At 42.6% G+C, this 23,739-nt stretch overlaps 1 protein-coding gene across 3 annotated transcripts; it reads left to right on the forward strand.

Annotated features, from left to right (window-relative positions):
• Window positions 1–1,222: 1,222 nt before the first annotated feature.
• On the forward strand, window positions 1,223–23,593 carry cnot1 (CCR4-NOT transcription complex, subunit 1). 3 transcript variants are annotated; one of them, XM_070831507.1, is made up of 49 exons: window positions 1,223–1,333; window positions 2,985–3,280; window positions 3,420–3,527; window positions 5,475–5,573; window positions 5,843–5,911; window positions 6,126–6,180; window positions 6,752–6,955; window positions 7,061–7,229; window positions 7,612–7,738; window positions 8,048–8,158; window positions 8,515–8,685; window positions 8,910–9,037; window positions 9,324–9,564; window positions 9,748–9,867; window positions 10,145–10,267; window positions 10,373–10,524; window positions 10,656–10,806; window positions 11,035–11,248; window positions 11,597–11,734; window positions 12,258–12,382; window positions 12,547–12,833; window positions 12,919–12,997; window positions 13,137–13,382; window positions 13,477–13,617; window positions 13,704–13,883; window positions 13,997–14,113; window positions 14,199–14,309; window positions 14,495–14,572; window positions 14,926–15,103; window positions 15,618–15,772; window positions 15,888–16,184; window positions 16,342–16,482; window positions 16,930–17,034; window positions 17,168–17,287; window positions 17,439–17,633; window positions 17,744–17,886; window positions 18,053–18,161; window positions 18,423–18,592; window positions 18,879–19,110; window positions 19,213–19,461; window positions 19,858–20,021; window positions 20,181–20,298; window positions 20,390–20,491; window positions 20,611–20,784; window positions 21,010–21,159; window positions 21,253–21,433; window positions 21,570–21,702; window positions 21,816–21,950; window positions 22,088–23,593. In XM_070831507.1, exons 2-49 carry the CDS (start codon window positions 3,179–3,181, stop codon window positions 22,164–22,166), a joined length of 7,176 nt encoding a protein of 2,391 aa, XP_070687608.1. In that variant the 5' UTR covers window positions 1,223–1,333; window positions 2,985–3,178; the 3' UTR covers window positions 22,167–23,593. The 3 variants fall into 3 exon arrangements, with proteins under 3 accessions (XP_070687608.1, XP_070687609.1, XP_070687610.1); XM_070831508.1 differs by having other exon boundaries at window positions 11,035–11,236; XM_070831509.1 differs by having other exon boundaries at window positions 5,481–5,573; window positions 11,035–11,236.
• The last annotated feature ends 146 nt before the right edge of the window (window positions 23,594–23,739 follow it).

A 23,739-nucleotide genomic window follows, 5' to 3' on the forward strand; every position in this document is an offset into this window, starting at 1 on the left:
TTTTACATACATTGAACATACACCTTTTCTCTGTGTATTCACTTTTATAAATTTTATTTGTTTAACAATTGATGAGGTATTTCACTGATTGAGCTTGTACCGCTCCTCCATAAAATTGAGGGACTTGCTGAAGACAGATTACTAAAGAATGGTCAAAATCAAATCATCCTGACATTTAGTCCACAGTACAAGACTATCTGAATAAAGCTGGATCCTAAACTTCCATAATGCATCTCACTAGTGTCTGTTAATGGACCCTGTCTGTGCACTGGTGAAACTCGCATGGGCAGCTAGATTTTGAAAGTATCCAACCAAAAATATCCCATATTCTCCCTCCAAACGACACATGAATGCACCCTGCTTGACTAACAGCTGGAGGACAAGTCCACTACAGTGATGTGAGGACCGTCCACCGCTGCCATGACTCTGCAGCCGCTCTCTTGTTCATTCTCTACACAACCGCTGACTGTAGCGTTAGCTTTAGCTCAGAGTCACTGCTCCAAATGAAATCATCATTTGGTCCAAATGAAATGATTGGACGGGCTCATTACAGGCCTGTGGCAGCCACAGAAACAGGATTTGTATTTATTTTCTTGTCAAACAATTTGATTTATTGATTGCTGTCGAGATGCAAATAAGTTGCATATCCTGTCTTTAAACGCCCATGTCTTTCTAATTCCATATCCTCAGAGCATATCTGTATTTAAGTGAGTTTCTCATACTTGTCATACAAAGCTCCATTCAGAAATGTTCTGACAGACTAAGCAGTGCCCTTTGTATCGAGTACACTAATCTTCATGCGTAAAATTGATGCAATGCCCCTTTAGCAGGTATTTAGAACCTTCTAGACTAGACAAAATAATAGGGAAAATCACGGTGAATAAAGCCCATTAATATTTAGTTTCCCCGTTGTCAGTCTAATGCAAGAAAACTTTTTAAAAAATCAGATCAGATCAGTGCATGGATCCTCTGGTGGTTGGGATTTGTTGTTGATCAGGGTATGAAACACAAAATCATAATGCGTTTGTATCCAGAAACCACAAAAGCAGGATTCATTTTCTTCGATTTCCATCATGTAGCTTGAATGAAACACGGTAATTGAGTGACCTGATGGCAGCCAGCACGGACCAGGTGCAGACAGGCGAGCACCTTGCGTCTGTGTCGCGCGGATAAACGCACTCGTCTCGAACCGTGAGCGCGCCGCGGTGGTGACAGTCGCCATTTTATTTTGAAAATCAAACTGAACTGGAGGCTCAGCGACCCTTCCATTTCGTCAAGTTTGTTGTGAGAAACAAGAAGGGATGAACATCTGAATTACTTTCTTGGGAGCATGGTGAGATTTACTACATATCTGGGAAACAGCAGTCGATAGGGTTATACATAACACAGGAGCAACGATGATAATACGAGGGATGGCCGTTAGCCACCACCGCGGAGGAGGTCTAGTTTCTGAAAACCAGCTGTCATATTGGTCACATAATGAAACTAACAATTCCTTAATTTAGCAACGTTTCTCGTGGTACGTAGGTAGTTCTTCATAATCACAGCAGTTAAATTGTTGCTGGAGATGTGATTGCCATAGGCTATGTGAAACGTTTACGCGTCTTTACGAGAAAGTTAGCATTTGCAACCAGCTATAATGTTAGCGATTCCACAGATTAGTCGGAGCCCGTACAAATAAGCTAACGTTAACAAGGTTAGCTAATGCTAACGCTAGCTGGCACGATCGCGCAAACCCCATCCGCAATTCTAGCGGCCTTCAAGCCGATGGCCAAGGCATGTGTGTCGGTTTCGGAGTTTTATTTATCGTTTAGGTAATGAAAATGGCTGTAAAAATGGTAAAAAAGCGGAGTGTTGACTGGCTTTGCCGATTCTCTCACACACTAGCTTGAAACGAGCTCGTGTTGCGAATGGTAGCCTCGCGGAAATGCTAATTTGATAGCATTAGCCTGCAGCCTACAGGGAGTTGGTAACACAGTACAATGGTTAATGTTAGATTTTGACCACGGGCACTTTATGCTCAATAGTAGAGATGTTAGTATAGAATCGAGCCCGAAAGTTTGGCTTTGTAAGCGATAGTGTGTAATAGATTTACGGATAATGGTACCGTTAGCTTAATTATTCAGTAAACATGTTGGCTAATGTTAACTTGACGCTAAACTTCTCCCGAGCAAGTGTTTACCAGCGTCATGGTGATGCTAGCTTACGTAGCTAGGTTGCCCCACTTGCCACAGGAGTATGGTCACTTTTCGGGGACCGGCTTGCTTGAAATTCATTAAGTAACTTAGCCTCATCATCATTAAGATGTCTGGCAAAATGGTGAGTCCGCCGGGGTTCAGAAACATGTAGCGTAGATTGCTTACGAGTATCTGTCAAGGTTTGCTAACTTGCGCTAGCCTGCTCTTTGTTTCAGTGAGTGATTTTAACACTTTGTGACCATTCGTCTTTAGACATTTCGGTTCGCTACTCTACACGCTACCCACTTTTGTACTGGCTGATAAAGTGACGGTAATATAATGAGAAGTTGGTTTCTCCGCTGAGGAACTTAACAAGCTTTGAATCTGTGTGCCAGACAGAAGGGTATAGTCGAGGCCTAGCACAAGCTACTGGCACTGCAAGTTTATGTAACTCTGTAATATCTCCGCGAAGAGAGCTCATTAAACTACGTTACTACTACTACTGATCGCGGTTTGGGAATTTAACAGCAGATAAATTCCGGGGCATTAGATGCTAAATACATATTTCAGTGCCCTCCTGAGTCTGTTAAGCACGTAGGCCTCAAAGCCTGTCTTAATATGTTGTGTTGTCAATGGACTGTAAACATGAAATTAAGACTACAGCACTGCGAGTTTAGTGTAGTTCACAATAGAACACCTTCTTTTGTTTCCTCTTTTGTTTCCATTGTTAAAGTCATATGAAAGTATTCTGTAGTACTATGTAAAGTAATTGTTAAACTCACTGAAGCTTTTGCCCTTTCATTTCAGATGCTGAACTTGATTTTAAACTGAAGGACTCTGCATAGCACCGGGCGCCACTGATCGGAAATCTCATTTGGAAGCCGATATTTTTCACACCTTTTGGGGGGGGGGAGCAGAAGTAACCTATCACTGAAGTGACTAAAGGGGAATAATGGTGATTTTGCGCCGTGCTCGGCCGCCTGCTTCCGCCCCAACCAGCAATGAATCTTGACTCGCTCTCGCTGGCTTTGTCTCAAATCAGCTATCTGGTGGACAATTTAACAAAGAAAAATTACCGAGCCAGCCAGCAAGAAATACAGCATGTAAGTGGCAGCATAAACATCAAGTACATCAAGTTTTTTATGAATGTAAACCGAGATAATATACATTGTCTGTGTAAAGTGTCTGAAAATATACCCTTGTGTTCACATGTATGGGTGTTTTCCTTGTGTTCTTTTCCAGATTGTAAATCGTCACGGCCCTGAGGCAGACAGGCATCTACTACGCTGTCTCTTCTCCCATGTGGATTTCAGTGGCGATGGTAAAAGCAGTGGCAAGGACTTTCACCAGGTAATTTTTGATTCGAAATTAGTCCTTTTTGGGGGCATTTTTCTCATTTAATTGTACATTCTTGTGTTATAGCGTAGCTGCATCATTATTTTTATACACAATGGAAAAATATGTTTTCTTCAAATTTACTCCAAAATTGTGAACTGCAGTTGTATTAGATTTGTCCAGGTCCTCTTGGAAGTTAAATTTGTTGAGCATTTCACATGTGTCCTGATTCCCAGGAAAATACGCCCAGCCAAGTGGCAGAAAACACATTAATATAATGTCCAAGCATTTAGAACTAAGATGCTCATCTTTGTATTCTCACAACTTTTTTTTTTACCAGTGGTGTAACAGACCATAATGGTTTGCGTGTGAAGTGAGAATTAATTGCAAAGTTAAATCATCATTGTTTGGACTGTAGTTTAACTGCCACTGTTATTTTTTTAATGTTATAATTCCCTACATCTCGATGCAGTGTTGTAGTGAAGAGATACAGACTAGACAGATTCATTCTGTGTTTTACTGTAAAGTGCAATTGGTTCATTTGATCATTCATAAAAAAGCAGTTGTGTGTTCACATGAACGGGACATGTTGAATCCCAAATGTCAATCCTGGATGTTCACGTTGTGAAAAACAAAGAAAAAAAGTGCAGTGACAGAATAGCAGAGGAGCAGAAGTTATTTTTATTTTTTTCCTCCTGCATTTAACCCACCAGTAGTCAGGCATTAAAAAAGTAAAAGCATTAACTATGCTATTAAGTAGAGGTCTTATACAAGATCTGATACGTTGGACATACACTGAGACAGGGTTGGTGGGTTTGATTATCCTTCCTAACTTGCCAAAAAAGCACTCCCGTGAATGTGAGTGTGCCCTTTTGAACGGTGAAAAAAAAAAAAATAGCAGTTGCCATTAGTGTACTACATTACAAAAAAACAAACTGGACAAGCCATCTGAATCCGTATTTGGGATGCTGTCTGAGCCATCTTTGAAGTTTTCAATCAACTAGGCTTTTCTATCTGTCAGAGAAGCCTGGTGTGTAAAGTGACAGCGTGCTTATCTATGCACTTAAGTATGTTCTCTGTACTGGAAGCATGTACCTCCATTGAATACTGATCATTTTGTACCCATCACTTTTAACTTTGGCACAGTTTGCCCTACACTGACTCCTCAAGTTCTCATTGTTTGCTCTCTGTTGTTCTGTGCGTTTTCTGCCCCTGTTAGTGCATATATCTCAAAATGGCACTGGAAAACACTTGTTTCATAAATAATCTGTCCTTATATAAACTGGCTGATTCATTGATCTATTGTTTAAATACAGTAGAAACCGCTTATGCTGATCATGACGATCTGGATCAAATTGGTCTATAAGTAGGTTATTGTTTCTTTATTTCTCATGCTGATGCATCTTATTGATATTTGTGTAATTATTGCATTAATATCAAGTAATGAAACAGACACTACTATATTACTCATTATATGACCTGGCATTATCAATACATTTGACGAGAGCTGCTTCGACCACAGGTGCTTTCCCCGGGGGTTCAATTGGGCTGTGTGCTGCTATTGCTTTTCTGGCCCGTCCGCAGCACGCTGAGCCTGTGTTTTAGGGCAGGCCAAAAACGCATCTCGTTGGCTTGTTTCTGGAAGTTTGTCACAAGCTTTGAAGAGACTATGTTTTTCATTGAGAGAAAACAACTTCTTCCCATCATGATTTCATTATGTGCACAGCACTAGTCTCAGGTAGCCAGATGGAGGCAGATGAATTACTGTGAGGCAAAGTGTCATGCCAGTTAAGTTACAAAGAGATTATTATAGTTTTTATGATTGAGTAGGCATGACTTTATTCTCATTGTTATATACTGATTCTTGTGAGAGACTTACTGTTTTATCTTATTCTTCACCTGCCTCTGTTCTCTTTCCTTTCTTCCTACTCTCGGTATGTTTTGCTTTTCAACTTGCCCAAGACACAGTTTCTGATCCAGGAGTGTGTGTCGCTGATATCAAAGCCAAACTTTATCTCCACTCTGTGTTACGCCATTGACAATCCTCTACACTACCAGAAGGTAAGGAACAGAATTTCTGTATTTTTACTGTGGTTGCATTTTATGTATTACAGCCCTTACTGATTACATGTTCCGACCGTGTAAAGACTTGCAGCACTACTAAAAGCAAGAAACTATAGTCATGGGTTACAAGTACATAATATTGTGAGTCATGGGTTACAATTGGACTCAAAAACGTGTTTATCAGTTCCGCCACCCGTGAGTGTACAGACACTTATGGGTCTCGTGGGTCATCTATATTAAGGCGTTTGACTTAATCTGTCTTTCAGAGTTTGAAGCCATCGGCCCACTTGTTCACTCAACTGAGTAAAGTTCTTAAGCTCAGCAAGGTCCAAGAGGTAAGCCAGCTCTGCAGTGGACTTCAATAATTACGAGGTTGAAAGGGACAATGTAGATACATGGTTACCATTTAGCAGTTAAGAAATATTGACTCTCAATATCAGAGTCATGTTGACCTTAAGATTGTCTGAAGATCTGAAATTGGAAATTCTAAAATTAATAAAATATTATTTATTCAAGGATTTATTTTTAATTTATTCTTTTATTTCCCAGGTGATATTTGGCCTTGCTTTGCTCAACTCCAGCAACGCAGACCTTCGTGGTTTTGGTAAGTAATTTTCAAAGAGACTGGCATTTAAATCTGTGGCAAACAGGATTTGAAATCCTGTTTTTAAGTAGCAGTTAAGATGTTGCTATGGAAGCTACTACAAACTATCAAAACACTTCTGAATAAATGCAATACTACAAATATATCTGACTTTTTTTAAGTTAAAACATTGGGGTGCCACAAATCGCCAAGCTCTTTTATTGGTATGATTTTTGCATTAAACCTTGAATGAAATGTGGATGGTATATAAACTAATTCCACAGAACCCTGAATACACTGAAAATGGTTGTGTCAAAAGTAGTTTGAATGTTCAGCAGCAGACTCTTGAATGACACTTCTCCATGTAATTGGTTAACCTTCTGAACAGTTTAAACACTGTTTAGTGTAAGGTCAGAAAAACAAATTCACTGCTGGGACAAACATGCCAATGGTGTGTAACTAGTGTTATTTAATGACCTGAAGTTATTTAAGGATGACCATGTCACTTTAAAAAGAAGAAACTGAGTACAGAGAAAATTATAGTAAAGCAAGTCTGTGCTTTCTTAACGAGTTGTTAATGACTGTTTTTCAGCTGCACAGTTCATCAAGCAGAAACTCCCAGACCTCCTGCGGTCATACGTTGACGCGGATCTCGGAGGAAACCAGGAAGGTGGCTTCCAAGACATTGCTATAGAGGTCTTGCACCTACTGCTCTCCCATCTACTGTTTGGCCAGAAGGGAGCCAGTGGGGTAGGGCAAGAGCAGATTGACGCCTTCCTCAAGACACTTTGCCGAGGTATGGGGGACGAGCACAGATTTGGTTTAATTGTCTCAGTCATATACTGAAGCATATAAATGCCTACAGGAAATCACACGAACATTTGTGCTTGTTGTGTTTAAGATTTCCCCCAGGAGCGCTGCCCTGTGGTGCTCGCACCACTGCTGTACCCTGAAAAACGGGACATTCTCATGGACAGGATCCTGCCAGACTCGGGGGAGTTAGCTAAGACCATGATGGAGAGTTCTCTTGCAGAATTCATGCAAGAAGTTGGCTATGGCTTCTGTGCTAGGTGAATATATGTTTTAATTCTTTAAAGCTACAACTAACACATTGAAACAATATTTTATAAAAGCTTGTGTATACAAATCCTCTAAATGTAATTGCTTAAGAATGCAGTGTTATGTGAAAGACTGCTTAAATGTTTGAGACACTGAATACACATCTTACAGACACTTTCAGTTCACACTGCACCATTCTGCAGTTTTACAAATCTGATAGTAACATATTTTTGTGACAATGAAGGTGACTAAAAATTACCAAAATCTTCCAGCTGAAAACAAGGTGTACGGCCACCTGTTGAATATTTTGACAGTCCTGTTTAGTGTCATTTGAAAGTGAATGTTGAAGATGAAGAATCAAAGCACTGATCTGTTTGTTCCATTTCTCTCCAGTCTGGATGAGTGCAGAAACATAATCCTTCAGTATGGGGTGAGAGAGGTGACGGCCAGCCAGGTAGCCAGGGTCCTGGGCATGATGGCTCGTACTCACTCAGGCCTAACTGATGGCATCCCACTGCAGGTGAGTTGCTTAATTGATGCAAGGGCCATGGGTTTCCAGAAATGTAAGAGCAGCTCAGACTTAAACATCAAGTAAATGTGTCAACTTTAACTTAACATTGACCTAAATTAGACTAATGCACTGTACATGACAGGAGAGTTGGATAATTACTAAATATATGAAATGTAAGGAGTTACTTGTAGTGTCGTCATTTGATTTAATAATTAAAATGTTGGCCGATGCTGGTTTGAGCATACTGGCTTGTGGATTCCTAACTCTGCAGTGCACCAGAGCTTACATTTTCTATTCTGTATTTGTTTTCTCTTACAGTCCATCTCCGCTCCAGGAAGTGGTATCTGGAGCGATGGTAAGGATAAGAACGATGGTTCGCAGGCACACACGTGGAATGTTGAGGTTCTCATTGACGTTGTGAAAGAAGTGGTAAGCAATCAGTTTATTTCTTAAAGTTAGCCATAACTTTTCCTGATTAATATTTGTTTCATATTTATATTTTGTTAAACAGCGGCAGCACATGGAAAATAATACAGTTTGAACGCATCAGAATGCATTGTGCAGTTGCAGGCACATTTGGACATCAGCTCCACTTTAGCACTAGAATTTGATGGCATTTCACACACACAAACATGTGGCATGTAAACGGCCATTATCCATTGAAACATCAAGTACTGTAGGTGCATGTTCCCAGCATTTAATACACTGAAAGTTTCAGAAATTGTTACCAGATTATTTTGAAAAGCTACTGAGGTTTCACTCATGGAGTTTTGTCTTTTCCCCAGAATCCCAACTTGAACTTCAAAGAGGTGACATATGAACTGGATCACCCTGGCTTTATAATCCGGGACAGTAAAGGCCTACATATAGTGGTGTACGGCATTCAGAGAGGGTTAGGCTTGGAGGTCTTCCCTGTCGATCTCATCTATCGGCCATGGAAACACGCTGAGGGACAGGTAATTGACCAATCTGCTCCAGCAGATTGATGTGATGTGTTTTATTGGAGTAGCTAACTTGACTGAAGGGATTTCTGCTGTCAAAAACAAGAATAATATTAGAAGATTAATAAAAAAATCATAACCCCCAAATAGGAATCGATGTGTGTGTCTAGATGCAGTGTGGTTTTAGTGTAGAAGCCTTCTACGCTCTCTTTAAATGTCTAATTTGTTTCTGTTTTCAGTTGTCATTCATTCAGCACTCGCTGATGAGCCCAGATGTGTTTTGCTTTGCTGACTACCCTTGCCACACTGTGGCCATTGACATCCTCAAGGCTCCACCAGAGGATGACAACAGAGAGATTGCTACCTGGTATGGAGTTTGTGGCTTTGCCACTAAGTAAAAGGGTGTAGCTGCTGCTTATTTCTCCCTACTAGCTTTAGTTTTCTGACATAGTTTCAAAACTGTCAACAATTGTTCCTGAAGATTTAAGTAATGCTTTCTCATGCACATCCTTCAAATTCATTATCAATAAGATTATTGTGGACGACTAGTTTGACCCTCTGAATGTGGTTCAGTCTTGATTTACTTAAGTTACAGGGCTGATGCTACAATGAAGCTGCAGTGTGTTTTACTGATTGTCCCCAACTACTCACAGGAAAAGTCTGGACCTGGTGGAAAGCCTACTTAGGCTGTCTGAGGTGGGACAGTATGAACAGGTCAAGCAGCTGTTTGGCTTCCCAATCAAGCACTGCCCGGACATGCTGGTGCTGGCATTGCTGCAGATCTCCACCTCCTGGCACACCCTGCGCCATGAGCTCATCTCCACCCTAATGCCCATCTTTCTGGGCAACCATCCTAACTCTGCCATTATCCTGCACTACGCCTGGCATGGACAGGTTGGTGTCGTGAACTGTCTTGCTGTTAATACTTTTAACTCGAGAGGTCATGTTTCTGTGTCCTTTGGTACTTTCAAGATTATTGGTTTTGTTTATTTTACCATTAAATTTGGAGTTTTTGTCTTAATTACTTGATACTTGTCTTGATTGAATGCTTATAAAACCTGGTGGTTATTTTTCTAGGGACAGTCTCCTTCCATCCGTCAGCTAATTATGCATTCAATGGCTGAGTGGTACATGAGAGGGGAGCAGTATGACCAGGCCAAGCTGTCACGCATCTTGGATGTGGCCCAGGACTTGAAGGTTTGTCACTGATAATTACCCTGAACTGAAAACCTTCAAGCTAAACCAGAATAATTAGAAATGTTATTGTAGCATGGCAGACTGTTGTATTGACTAATGGTCTGCGTTTGTTTATGATTTACTAGTTTTGGTCAACATTACGTTGAAATGAGACAAGGGGCAGGATATTGAGGAGGATATTGGGCCACATTTAGCCTAAATATAAGTGTCATTTTAATGATCATTAAGCCCGTATCTTTTTTTTTTTTTTTTTTTTTTCCCTTTTTGTCCCTTTCAGTCTCTGTCGATGTTGCTGAATGGTACTCCATTTGCCTTTGTTATTGACCTTGCTGCACTTGCCTCTCGCCGTGAATACCTCAAACTTGATAAATGGCTGACTGACAAAATCAGAGAGCATGGGGTAAGTCTTTAATCGACTGACATGCAGTTATTCTCAAATGTTTGTCACTGCATCATTGGCACACTCAAGAATATTGTTTGTTACAATAATTTTGTGTTTTGTCAGGAACCCTTCATCCAGGCGTGTGTGACATTCCTGAAGAGGCGCTGTCCATCCATTATGGGAGGTCTGGCCCCAGACAAGGACCAGCCCAAAAGTGCCCAGTTGCCCCCGGAGACCTTAGCCACCATGCTGGCCTGCCTGCAGTCCTGTGCTGGGTGAGAGGCTATCTGGCTTAGTTGCCTTCACTGTATTATTAGTTTGCCTAGTACGCTAAAGTAGACACAAATCATTGTTACCCTTTCATACATTGTTATGACTTAAAGATTTATTTCACTTTTTTCCTCAGGAGCGTGTCCCAGGAACTGTCAGAGACGATCCTGACCATGGTTGCCAATTGCAGCAATGTTATGAATAAAGCTCGGCAGCCGCCACCAGGGGTAATGCCAAAGGGACGTGCCCCCAGCACCAGCAGCCTGGATGCCATCTCTCCTGTACAGGTATCTTCACATGACAACCACATCATCATGCTTATGCAGGCAAACTTTGAATTGTTAGAAATTCGTATCAACAAAGCTGATCGATATTTTTGACTTGCTTAAAATAATCAATTCTGTCATAATTGAGGACTTTTTATTGTATCGTCATGAACATGAGCACATTTGTAGCACTGGCTCTCTGCATCCTTGCCTGATTGTCTTTGTTCCTGTCTGCTTCTCTTGCTCTAGATGGACCCCCTGACTGGCATGGGTTCCTTGAACCTGGGGGGCACAGCCACCTCCCACACTCAAAGCATGCAGGGTTTCCCAACCTCACTGAGTTCAGCTTTCAGTAATCCCCAGTCCCCAGCCAAGGCTTTCCCACCTCTCTCTAACCCCAATCCCAGTACACCATTTGGGGGCATTGGCAGCCTGTCCTCGCAGCTCCCTGGTATGGACTCTGGTACTATGCTATTTTATTATTTTACTTTAAAGCAAACCACCATTTATTTATGAGCAAGTCACACTGCACCATCGTAGCCACATTAATCAGTTTACTTTGGAATTTGAGATAATCGATACTGGAACAATTTGTTGTGGGTACACTGTAGCTACATGTTTAATGTATATGAGCCTAAGCAAACTGCATCATATCTTTGGTTAGATCCTTAAATCTATTAGTTTGCATCGTTTGCGTCACTCCCAAAACTTAGTGCACAGTAAACTGCACCATGTTCAGAGGATCAAGGATAGTAGTTCAGAGGCTGAGGCAGGTGTGGACTGAAATGATGAAATATTCTGTTACTTGCAGGTCCCTTGGGCTCAGGCATCGGCTCAGGCATCGGCTCTGGTATCGGCTCTAGTCTGGGGATGCCAACAGTAAATACCGACCCCTTTGGCACCAGGAAGATGAGCACACCAGGCCTGAACCCACCTACCTTTCAGCAGAGTAAGATGAAGGCCTGTAAGTGGTGGTGGTAGTGGTGTGACTGAGAGCCCCGCCCTGCGCTGCTCAACACTGTATTTCCTCTGCTATGATCACGATTGTCTTGATTTGCAAGATTCTAATGCACCTTAGTTTCACTAGTCTTTACGAAAAGTTTTTTTGTAAAAAAAACACATGCAATTTTAACCTCTGGTAGGTGTATGACTGAATTTTCTTTTTCATTTCATGTCATACAACTTAGAAAATCTGTTTATTCTAGAGGAAATACAGATCAGTCTTCCATTCCTTGTCTGCTTATGCTGACAGCCCCACTTTAGTGTCATTTGTCTACTTTTTAAGCATCAAAAAGAGATCTAACCTGACTTGATCAGTTAGAATGCTTTTTGATTCCTGTGTATCACTTGATTGCATAATTATCACCAGTGAGTGAGTTAATTACTTGGCTCATGCTCCACCAGTGTTGGTTTGCAATATTCAGTGAAATGATAGTTGTGGATAAAAATGCTTTTCTCGACTTTTCCTCCAGCTGACCTTTCTCAGGTGTGGCCCGAGGCAAACCAGCACTTTAGTAAGGAGATAGATGACGAGGCAAACAGTTATTTCCAGCGCATCTACAACCACCCACCTCATCCAACTATGTCTGTGGATGAAGTAAGTAGTGTCATTATTCATTTGTTTTTGCCTAAAACTAATCTAAAAAATCACACTCATGCATGCGATAGGATATTATTGACCACTGTTGATTTCATATCCTCAGTAATGTTGCTTCTCTTCAAATTAACCTGTCTCCCAAAACACTACTGCCTCGCTACTAGGTACTGGAGATGCTGCAGAGGTTCAAGGATTCAACCATCAAGCGGGAGCGTGAGGTGTTCAATTGCATGCTTCGGAACTTGTTTGAGGAGTATCGATTCTTCCCCCAATACCCAGACAAGGAGCTGCACATCACTGCCTGCCTTTTTGGTGGCATTATCGAGAAGGGTCTCGTCACCTACATGGCCCTGGGCTTGGCCCTCCGATATGTTCTTGAAGCCTTAAGAAAACCCTACGGATCCAAAATGTATTACTTTGGAATTGCTGCTCTAGATAGGTTTAAAAACAGGTATTGAAATGTTTTCTTTTGTAAAATGAGCATTAATACAATAAGTCATCTTGTGCCAGGCTAACCATATCTTTTGTATTTCTAGACTAAAGGACTACCCTCAGTACTGTCAACACCTGGCCTCAATTGCCCACTTCTTACAATTCCCCCACCATTTACAAGAGGTAATCAGGTTTCCTTAATTTATGGTTGTTTGCCATTTTAAAGGCTTATTTCATCCCACTGTTGACCAGAGAAAATAATTCATGCATACAGATAGATTCAATCTCTCGCTCTGCACCTTTCAATATCCTGTGTGTGCAGTATATCGAGTATGGCCAACAGTCACGGGACCCTCCGGTGAAGATGCAAGGCTCCATCACCACCCCTGGCAGTCTGGCACTGGCCCACGTCCAAGCCCAGGCCCAGTCGCAGCAACCTGGTGTCCCCAAAGCCCCACAGCCTGGTCAGCCCAGCACTCTAGTCACCACCACCACTACTACAACCACATCGGCCAAGACCACCACCATCACTAGACCAACGCCCAGCAGCTTCAAGAAGGATGTGCCTGTATGTCTGCCTTTTTTGATGTCCATAAATCCTAATATACACCTTGTCAATACACAGTTTTTTCTAAGGGGCCTATTGTTGTTCCTACCAACAGCCCTCCATAAACACAACCAACATCGACACCCTGCTGGTGGCCACTGACCAAACAGAAAGGATTGTAGAGCCTCCAGAGAATGTCCAGGAAAAGATTGCTTTTATCTTCAACAACCTTTCTCAGTCCAACATGACACAGAAGGTAAAGTGAACTAGACAAAACATGAGTGTATTTCAAGAAGCTTAATGGTCAAATATGCTCTTTATTAACTTATTGTCTCTTTTCAGGTTGAGGAGCTGAAGGAGACGGTGAAGGAAGAGTTTATGCCCTGGGTGTCTCAGTACCTGGTGATGAAGCGTGTCAGCATTGAGCCCAACTTCCACAGTCTCTATTCCAACTTCCTGGATACTCTCAAGAACCCTGAGTTTGTCAAGATGGTCCTCAATGAGACTTATAGGAATATCAAGGTAAAACAGTGGGAGATATGAAGACAACTTAAAATCTTCAAAAAAGTCCAAACATTCTTTTCTTAATTTGCTAAAATACTGACACTGCCCTCCCATCGCTCCATTTCTTTCAGGTTCTGTTGACCTCGGACAAGGCAGCTGCCAATTTTTCTGATCGCTCTCTGCTGAAGAATCTGGGCCACTGGTTGGGTATGATTACACTGGCCAAAAACAAGCCTATCCTTTATACGGTAAGAAATGAGTGGTTTTGTGGTTCTGTTGTTTCACTATGTGCAGAATGTCCAGTTGGCCAACACATTGTTCCTCATTTCCCAGGATCTGGAAGTCAAATCTCTGCTACTGGAAGCATATGTGAAAGGCCAGCAGGAGCTACTGTACGTGGTTCCCTTTGTGGCTAAGGTTTTGGAGTCCAGTTTACGAAGCATGGTAAGTGACTCGGGTGTAAACACCACTGACATAATCCCTCACCTCTGCCCAGTGTAATATGCTGTGCCATCATGTTTAGTTCAGACAAAAACAACTAATTTTTCCCCCAAACGAAGTAACTAAAATGTCCTGATTCCACTGTGCAAAGAACCTCAAACTAATTGTGAGTGTGTCTGATGTTGTAGGTCTTCAGGCCTCAGAACCCCTGGACCATGGCCATCATGAATGTTCTAGCTGAGCTGCATCAGGAACATGATCTTAAGGTAAGAGGTTGTTGTTTCTGTGTAAGCACATTACTCCAAGTAGCTCTTGGAAATGTCCATCTAAACCATCGTTAAAAAGGCTACACATCAGCATTTTTTGGTTTGATAACATCTATGAACTAATCATGCTTTAAAACAGTAATGCATTTAACTCAGTGATCATTTATCACTTTCTCTGTAATGTTTTTTTTTTTTTTAGCCATTCTTATCATCTCATTGCCATTCGTAGGCCTAAATCCACTTATTGCCACTTCGAGCTAATACTAATAAACAGTATTTATGAATAACTACAACAAAATCTTAAGCAGAAAATTGTTAAATTATTGCTCATATTATTCTCTTGTTTACTGCAGCTGAACCTAAAGTTTGAGATTGAAGTTCTGTGTAAGAACTTGTCACTGGACATCAATGACCTCAAGCCAGGAAACTTGCTGAAGGACAAGGAGAAGCTGAAGAGCCTGGAGGAGCAGCTGTCGGCACCAAAGAAAGAGACAAAGCCTCCAGAGGAGATGCTGCCAGTTTCTACCACAGGTGGATGCTCCATATTTGCTTTAGCTTTGTTGCTTTTTCATGCATTGCGTGTCTAAACACTGGTAGATTTGAGCTGCAACCTTAAGCTGGATTTGTCCTAATCAATCCAGAGTTTGGAAATGTTCTCATGTGAAAACAAAACCCCAGCGATGACGCTCCCTCCCAAATGAAATCCTTATAAAGCCACTCAACTCAATAGGATGAACTTGAATGTTTTTTTTAGTCACTATATTATTACTAATATATGTATCTCTGATATAATAATACAAGTACTATATGAAGTAATCTCAACATATCTATCTGAAAACGCTGTGATTTTAATAATCATTTTTAATAAAACCCGGCCCTCTGCAGTTACAGCGGATCCGTGTTCTTTTGACAACAACTTCTTAAAAACGTTACACTGGAAGGTTTCCTGTTGTTCTTGTTGCCTGTATGCTGGATTTCTGCTCATGTTATCTGCAATCTGCTTTTTCATGTGATTTTTAATCAAATTGCATTTTGTAATCCACAGGAGACTTTGTTCCATTTGCAGCTCCTCCATCAACCCCAGCTGCTACCACCACCACTTGCACAACCACCGGGCCCCCCACACCACAGTTCAGCTACCATGACATCAATGTGTATGCCTTGGCAGGCCTGGCCCCACACATCAATATAAATGTCAATGTGAGCACTGGACACCTGCAAACCTTCCTTATGCATCCTTTCTCCTGTTTCTCATCCTTTTGATTGTTTTTCCTTTCTTGACTTGTCTCTCGTTTCCTCCATCTTTTCTCTTTAGATCCCTCTGCTACAGGCCCATCCTCAGTTGAAGCAGTGTGTACGGCAATCAGTAGAGCGAGCTGTCCAGGAGCTTGTGCACCCTGTGGTTGACCGCTCTATCAAAATTGCCATGACAACCTGCGAGCAGATCATCAGGAAGGACTTTGCCCTGGATTCGGAGGAGTCTCGCATGCGTGTGGCTGCCCACCATATGATGAGAAACCTCACAGCCGGCATGGCCATGATCACCTGCCGCGAGCCCCTGCTCATGAGCATCGCCACAAACCTTAAGAACAGCTTTGCTGCTGCGCTTAGAGTAAGCTGAATGTTGGGTTATTACCTGTAATTGCTAGTGAAGATACAGAGATGAAGCAAAGGGAGAGATTTCCTTCCCTACACACGCATCCTCCGATTTGTTTGTTTGATACCTTATGCCATTCGTGCTTCTTTAACTTGAGGTGTTTGTTCTCCAGGCACCAACCCCCCAGCAGAGGGAAATGATGGAAGAGGCTGCAGCCAGGATTGCTCAAGACAACTGTGAATTGGCTTGCTGCTTCATTCAGAAAACAGCTGTGGAGAAAGCTGGCCCAGAAATGGACAAGAGACTAGCCACGGTGAGAGACTAGCTTGACAGCTGTAAATATAAATGCCTTCCCGAAACATGAACTGTGAGAAGTGAAGTGAGTGTCCTAATCACCTCAGCAGGAAACTGATGCAGGATGTAAAAAGGATTAGCATTTATTATTATGAATGTTGCAGAGTGCAGTCATTTATTTATAAAATCTACATTTGATGCCAGGCTCAAGGGCCGAGTAAAAGTAAATGATGTATAGTGCAAGAAGTTTAAGTGTAAGTAATAATTACTTCAGAATTGTGCATGTTACTTTTGATTACTTTACTGAGCTTACTTGGGATGTTTGTGGCCACGACTAAAGATGGCTCACTGGTAGGATGCATGGGGCTTTTACATGTTGTACGTGACTTTCATTTCATTTTTTAAAAATAGATTTTGCTGAAAGGCAAAAGTGTCCAATTTCCTAATCGTGTCTCTACTCTTTTAGGAGTTTGAGCTGAGGAAGCATGCACGTCAAGAGGGACGTCGTTATTGTGATCCTGTTGTTCTTACTTACCAGGCTGAACGCATGCCTGAGCAGATCAGACTTAAGGTAAGGTCCCCCGTGACATCCACTCATTGAACACACCAGAAACTCTTCTAGAAGCAGCTGTTACCTCAGTTGCTGGATCTGTCCAATAGGATAATAATTCGGTGATAACAAAATGCTTGTGTGTGTGGTGCAGGTGGGAGGAGTGGACCCCAAACAACTGGCTGTTTATGAGGAGTTTGCCAGGAACGTTCCAGGTTTCTTGCCCAGTAATGATCTCTCTCAGCCAACTGGCTTCTTGGCTCAGCCGATGAAGGTGAGTTAGTTTTCTTTTTAGCTTTAAGTTTTGTTTAGGAGATCACAAGAAATAACTAAGTGCTTCTTGTGTTGTCAGGACATTTGTGTCACAGATGGCTGTTTTTAAAGGCACAGAACTTGACTCTATCTCTCTGTATCTCTGTTAACAGCAACAGGCATGGGCCACAGATGATGTGGCTCAGATCTATGATAAGTGCATGGCAGACTTGGAGCAGCATCTTCATGCCATTCCTCCAGCCCTTGCCATGAACCCCCTGACCCAGGCTCTGCGCAGCCTGCTGGAAGCTGTGGCCTTGGCTAGAAACTCCAGGGACGGCATCGCTGCACTTGGTCTCCTGCAGAAGGTAGGGCATTTACTTTTACTGTTAGGTCTTTAGAAGCGCTGTGAAAGAGGCTAGGATCAGGATTAATCTACACTAACCTTGTTCACTAAGTTGTTTTCTCTATTTCCCAGGCTGTGGAAGGTCTTCTGGATGCTACCAGTGGGGCTGACGCTGACTTGTTGCTCCGCTACAGGGAGTGCCACCTGCTGGTGCTTAAAGCCCTACAAGACGGACGTGCCTATGGACCACAGTGGTGCAATAAACAGATCACCAGGTGAGTGATATCATTATTTATCCTGCACTGCTGTCTTAAAATCCCTTTACTCTCATCATTTTTAAATCATATTAATGTGACCAGGAAAACGAGATTATTTGGTGGCTCCATGTGTAGGATGTATGTTATTTAGCTTGGTGTGTATGATTGTTTTGTTTGTTTACAGGTGTCTGATCGAATGTCGTGATGAGTACAAATACAACGTGGAGGCAGTGGAGCTTCTGATCAGGAACCATCTTGTGAATATGCAGCAGTATGACCTGCACCTGGCACAGGTACGCAAGACACACTTTCACCTAGAGGACTATTTTATTTTCTCTATCTTGAATTTTGGATTTGGTGTGAATACTTATGCAGTCTGTTTTTTTTTTCTACGTAAACATTATTAAAAATTTGGCATGTAGCTTGATGTGCAGTCGAGTCTTTTATTCTGTTTAACAGTGTTCAGATCTACTGTGAATCAGTAACTTACATTTGTCTTAGTAAAAATTTAAAGTGCAATGACCAGCTAATGTTTTATTATTGTTTTCTTCTAGTCAATGGAAAATGGACTGCACTACATGGCAGTTGCATTTGCCATGCAATTGGTGAAGCTGCTGCTGGTGGATGAACGCAGTGTGAGCCATGTCACAGAGGCTGACCTCTTCCACACAATTGAGACTTTAATGAGGACCTGTGCACACTCCAGAGCCAACGCACCTGAGGGGTAAACTGCTAAAATAATTAGCACAATTAGTCGATTTATTTATTCATGGAAGTTATCAGTCCCCTAATGCAATGCTGCAATGTTTCATTTACACCATGACTGGTATCCTTAATGTACTTAATGCCATAGGTATCAATAGATGTCACGACTAACTTCACAGGTTATTGTCAGATTTATTAAAGGCCATTTTGGTACTTGCCACTCCTTCTAGAAATCAATGCCTAATCTTTAACAAACTTGTCATAAAATAACTTTAATGTGCGTCCTCCTGTTTCCTCCCTTCCAGTCTTCCCCAGCTGATGGATGTTGTTCGCTCCAACTATGAGGCCATGATTGACCGGGCCCACGGCGGACCCAACTTCATGATGCACTCCGGGATTTCGCAGGCTTCAGAATATGACGACCCTCCAGGCCTGAGGGAGAAGGCAGAGTACCTGCTGAGGGAATGGGTCAACCTGTATCACTCAGCTGCTGCTGGAAGGGATAGCACCAAAGCGTTCTCTGCTTTCGTTGGTCAGGTAAACACTCAGTACTCAGTTGAGTAAAGTGCAGGTGATCAAAAGTCATGGTGACTCTTCTTCCTCATGTTTATCTTCTGTCTCCTCTTCTTTGGCATCCAGATGCACCAGCAAGGCATCCTGAAGACTGATGACCTAATCACAAGGTTCTTCCGACTATGCACAGAGATGTGTGTGGAGATAAGCTATCGGGCACAAGCAGAGCAGCAGCACAACCCAGCAGCCAGTGCAGCCATCATCAGAGCCAAGTGCTACCACAACCTGGACGCCTTTGTTAGGCTCATAGCCCTGCTGGTCAAACACTCCGGAGAGGCCACCAACACAGTGACGAAGATCAACCTCCTTAACAAGGTAAAGCAACATGACAACGCACACATAACGGAGAAGAAAATAGTTGTTCAAGTGTGGTAATTTAACACTTTTAAGGTAGAAAGTAGTAGTTCGCACAGCATTGCAACCCAGATCCAATCTAAAGTCCACCAGATGTGTCACTGGGTCTAATCTCTAAAATTGGAGGGTTACAAAGTGCTGCATACATCAGGGATGTGTGATGAAGACTGTTCAAAGCTTTTCACAGGGTTAACAACTTTCAACTTTGATTTAAAGCACTGTCAAAGCATCTCAAGATCTTTCCTTGTCGACTAGAGAGCGTGACCCGAATATCCACTGCAGACAGTATAAGCTGCTGGCAGCGTTCGACTCGACTAGTCTCCTTGATTCTGATGGCGCTCTACATTGTTCTTGTAGGTGCTGGGTATCGTAGTTGGGGTGTTGATCCAGGACCATGATGTTCGTCAGACCGAATTCCAACAGCTGCCATACCACCGCATTTTCATCATGCTGCTGTTGGAGCTCAATGCCCCCGAACATGTCCTGGAGACCATCAACTTCCAGACCCTCACAGCCTTCTGGTAAGACGTCCACATGGATGGATCATATGTCTCCTCTGCCTCGGAACCGTGGTCATTGTGTAGAAGGCTCAGCTAATGCTCATATTGGCTCCAAAATTAAGATGTTTTGAATGTTTGTGCATATGTGGTTGTTCAGACTCCCTTTTTCTTTATCTGCAGCAATACCTTCCACATCCTGAGACCCACCAAAGCACCTGGCTTTGTCTACGCCTGGCTGGAACTCATCTCCCATCGCATCTTCATCGCTAGGATGCTAGCGCACACACCGCAGCAGAAGGTATGTAAGACTAGACTCTGATTCTCACATACTGAAAATACCTTTCATTCAGTCTTGAGTTTTGGTCTTACAAACTGATTTTGTCTTGAAGGGTTGGCCCATGTACGCACAGCTGCTGATTGATCTCTTCAAGTACCTGGCACCATTCCTGAGGAATGTAGAGCTCAACAAACCTATGCAAATCCTCTACAAGGTGCTTGCAGGCTTTCTTTTGTGACAAACTGATGGAGCACTAGGAGAATCGTAGCACTTGATCTGTGTCAGCAACTAATTATTATCATTAATATGATTTTTATTCACTGGTTGTTTCAGGGCACATTGCGAGTGCTCCTGGTCCTGCTGCACGACTTCCCAGAGTTCCTGTGTGACTACCATTATGGCTTCTGTGACGTTATCCCACCCAACTGCATCCAACTCCGCAACCTCATCCTCAGTGCCTTTCCACGCAACATGAGGCTCCCTGACCCCTTCACACCCAATCTCAAGGTACACACACACACACGCAAACACACACAGTGAGATCAGCACTTAATTACACACTCACACTTCAAAGTGTGGCTTAGATTAGCAGAATCTAGTTTGCCCTCTTGCTGTTTTGATTTGACAGTCTACAGAAGGAGTCCTTCTTCAACCTGGCTTTAACTATGAGACTTTAGAAGACTGACAAATGTGTCTCATAATCTCATGTGTTTTCTAAACACCCGGCTGCAGGTGGACATGCTGAGTGAGATCAACATCGCTCCCCGTATCCTCACCAACTTCACAGGCGTTATGCCCTCTCAGTTCAAGAAGGATCTGGACTCTTACCTGAAGACTCGTTCACCCGTCACTTTCTTGTCTGAGCTGCGTAGCAACCTGCAGGTAGTGTAATAATTAATAATACAAAATACTCTATGGACACTGCTCCTATTATTTATAATTTTGTGTTAATTTGTCCTCTGTTTTGTGTCTCAGGTGTCTAATGAGCCAGGAAACCGTTACAACATCCAGCTCATCAATGCTCTAGTGTTGTATGTAGGCACACAGGCGATCGCTCACATCCACAACAAGGGCAGCACCCCCTCCATGAGCACGATCACCCACTCTGCACATATGGACATCTTCCAGAACCTGGCGGTGGACCTGGACACTGAGGGTAAGGAGGCAGCGCACAGACCACTGTAGTTTTCTGAGCAATGGCAGGGAGGCACTGGGCAGCTCTGAGGTTTTCACACATCAGATCTTAATGAAAGCAGAGCACTGATCAGGTTTCTGCTGTCACTTCTTTTCAGGGCGTTACCTGTTCTTGAACGCGATTGCCAATCAGCTGCGCTACCCCAACAGCCACACTCACTACTTCAGCTGCACCATGCTCTATCTGTTCGCTGAGGCCAACACCGAGGCCATCCAGGAGCAGATCACCAGGTGAGTCTGATCTGAGTGACCGTCATTGCAGCAGGGCGACAATATGGAATCATCACCAATTTGACGTTAACCACAAGTGCTGTTAGTTAAAGCTGTCCCCCTCCCTCTTCCAGGGTCCTGCTGGAGAGGCTGATAGTGAACAGGCCTCACCCATGGGGTCTCCTCATCACCTTCATCGAGCTGATCAAGAATCCTGCCTTCAAGTTCTGGAGCCACGACTTTGTCCACTGTGCCCCTGAGATTGAAAAGTAGGTTCCATACATGTTGGCAGGATAAATTCAGTGTAGATTTTCCTGGTTTTAGGGAGTTTTGACAGCCAAGAACAGAACAGGTAATGTGTGCTGCTGCTCTTTAACTGATGTTTGTGTCTCCTCTCCCTCCCCAGGCTGTTCCAGTCCGTGGCCCAGTGCTGCATGGGACAGAAGCAGGCCCAGCAGGTGATGGAGGGCACCGGTGCCAGCTAGCCTGTGTACCAGCCAGCTCGTAGCCCTCAGGAGAGATGCCGCGGCCTTGACCCACTCCCCCACCCCACACACACCCACCTCCCTCTTTACTGTCGGCACTGGATAAACTGGCTACCACAGTCATTTGAAATGTGGATGAAAGGACTACTGCTCACGGATCTAAGGAGTTAGATTTTTGTTTATCCCTTTGGGGCTGAATTGAGATGGAAAGAATGGATTGAGACATGCTGTTTAATATACTTTTTTGATGCTTTGATGTAAATATTGGAAAAAAGGGAGAAAGGGAGCGTAGATAAGTGGAGAGCAATGCACATGTCAAATAAAATGTATCCTGACATGTAAAGACATCGTAACACATTTTCACTCGCTACCAAAGTCCTTGGTTTGCTTCCCTCCCACACAAATCCTTTTTTCTGACGTTTTTTGCTTTCAGAGGCTGAATGGTAGATGATTGAAGAAAAAAAAAAAAAAAAAAAGCTGCCTGCTACTTTCATTTGATTCCTTTTTATCCCTGAGTGGGACAGGAAGATGGAGTTAAGTCTCCCAGGTGGGGTGGGGGTCAACTCCTGGTGCGTCGGTGTGTTGGTGGAGACAGTTTGCTCATGGTTTGTCCATTTGAAACTGGCTTTGGAAGTCTCTCCCTGGCACTTGTAAATTGTGCAAAGTGATGGTGACATCGTATCTTGACAATTTGTACAAAGATCCAAATTGAAGAACAACAATAGAAGGACCAATACAGCCCATTTTGTAACATTTTGAATGTTTTGTAAATGTATTGGTCCATGTGTTGTATTTTGTAGTCCTTTCTAGTTTGCCTTTAGTTCTTGCTACTTAACTGCAGTATGCATACATACAGGAAATAAAGCATTCAAACTGCAACGCATCTGTGTTCATTCAAGACTACAGTAGGTGCAAATGTAGCAGGTGTTTCAGAAGTGGGTGTCTGGTTTTCTTCCTGTACGTTACACACACACACAACTGTATGACTAAGGGTGCAGCTTTTGCTTACAAACTGTAACTGATTGTTTTTAATATTTTCTTTGATTATCTCAGGTTTTTCATCATTACAATCAAAAATGATATACCTACTTTTGAAACACTAGTGTCTGTTAATCTCCAAGTCTGGAGTGGATCATGCGTTTAAGTGAGTTTGTGTGTCTGTCCACAGCTAAAACTGATTACTGGTCTGATCAGCTCTGTATTTTTGTTTCATTGTCCTGTTTTAACCAGACAGTAGCTGCTGCAAGTCATTAACTGCTTCAGTTTGACATCACAGAACAAGAAGTAGTCAACTGGGGTAAAATCAGTCCTTGGTCTCTTTACAGGCACACATGTTGACCTTTGTCGTGGCCTGTAATGACTCCAGGATTACAGACCTATTATTTTGAAGATAATGTGAAATTCTCCAATGTGACGCTGGTTAACTTCAGGCATTAAACTCATTTTAGCAGTGTGTGCATATGCAATGTTTTCATTTTTACTGTGTATTCTGAGACTAGATGCAGAAGGTTTTCTGTGTGACTGCAGCATGCTCACATTCACAAATATATTTGAAAAAAAGTTACACTGAAAT

Source organism: Pempheris klunzingeri, chromosome 5 (assembly GCF_042242105.1).
Source record: "Pempheris klunzingeri isolate RE-2024b chromosome 5, fPemKlu1.hap1, whole genome shotgun sequence".
In the NCBI taxonomy this organism is placed as follows: domain Eukaryota; kingdom Metazoa; phylum Chordata; class Actinopteri; order Acropomatiformes; family Pempheridae; genus Pempheris; species Pempheris klunzingeri.

Excerpts from the sequence above, each read along its gene's own strand:
- cnot1 (XM_070831507.1), top strand. The coding sequence starts at position 3,179 with ATGAATCTTGACTCGCTCTCGCTGGCTTTGTCTCAAATCAGCTATCTG. Across the intron at positions 15,773-15,887 it reads ACATCAATATAAATGTCAAT|ATCCCTCTGCTACAGGCCCA; the intron begins GTGAGCACTGGA and ends TTTTCTCTTTAG. Across the intron at positions 19,462-19,857 it reads AGATCAACCTCCTTAACAAG|GTGCTGGGTATCGTAGTTGG; the intron begins GTAAAGCAACAT and ends TTGTTCTTGTAG.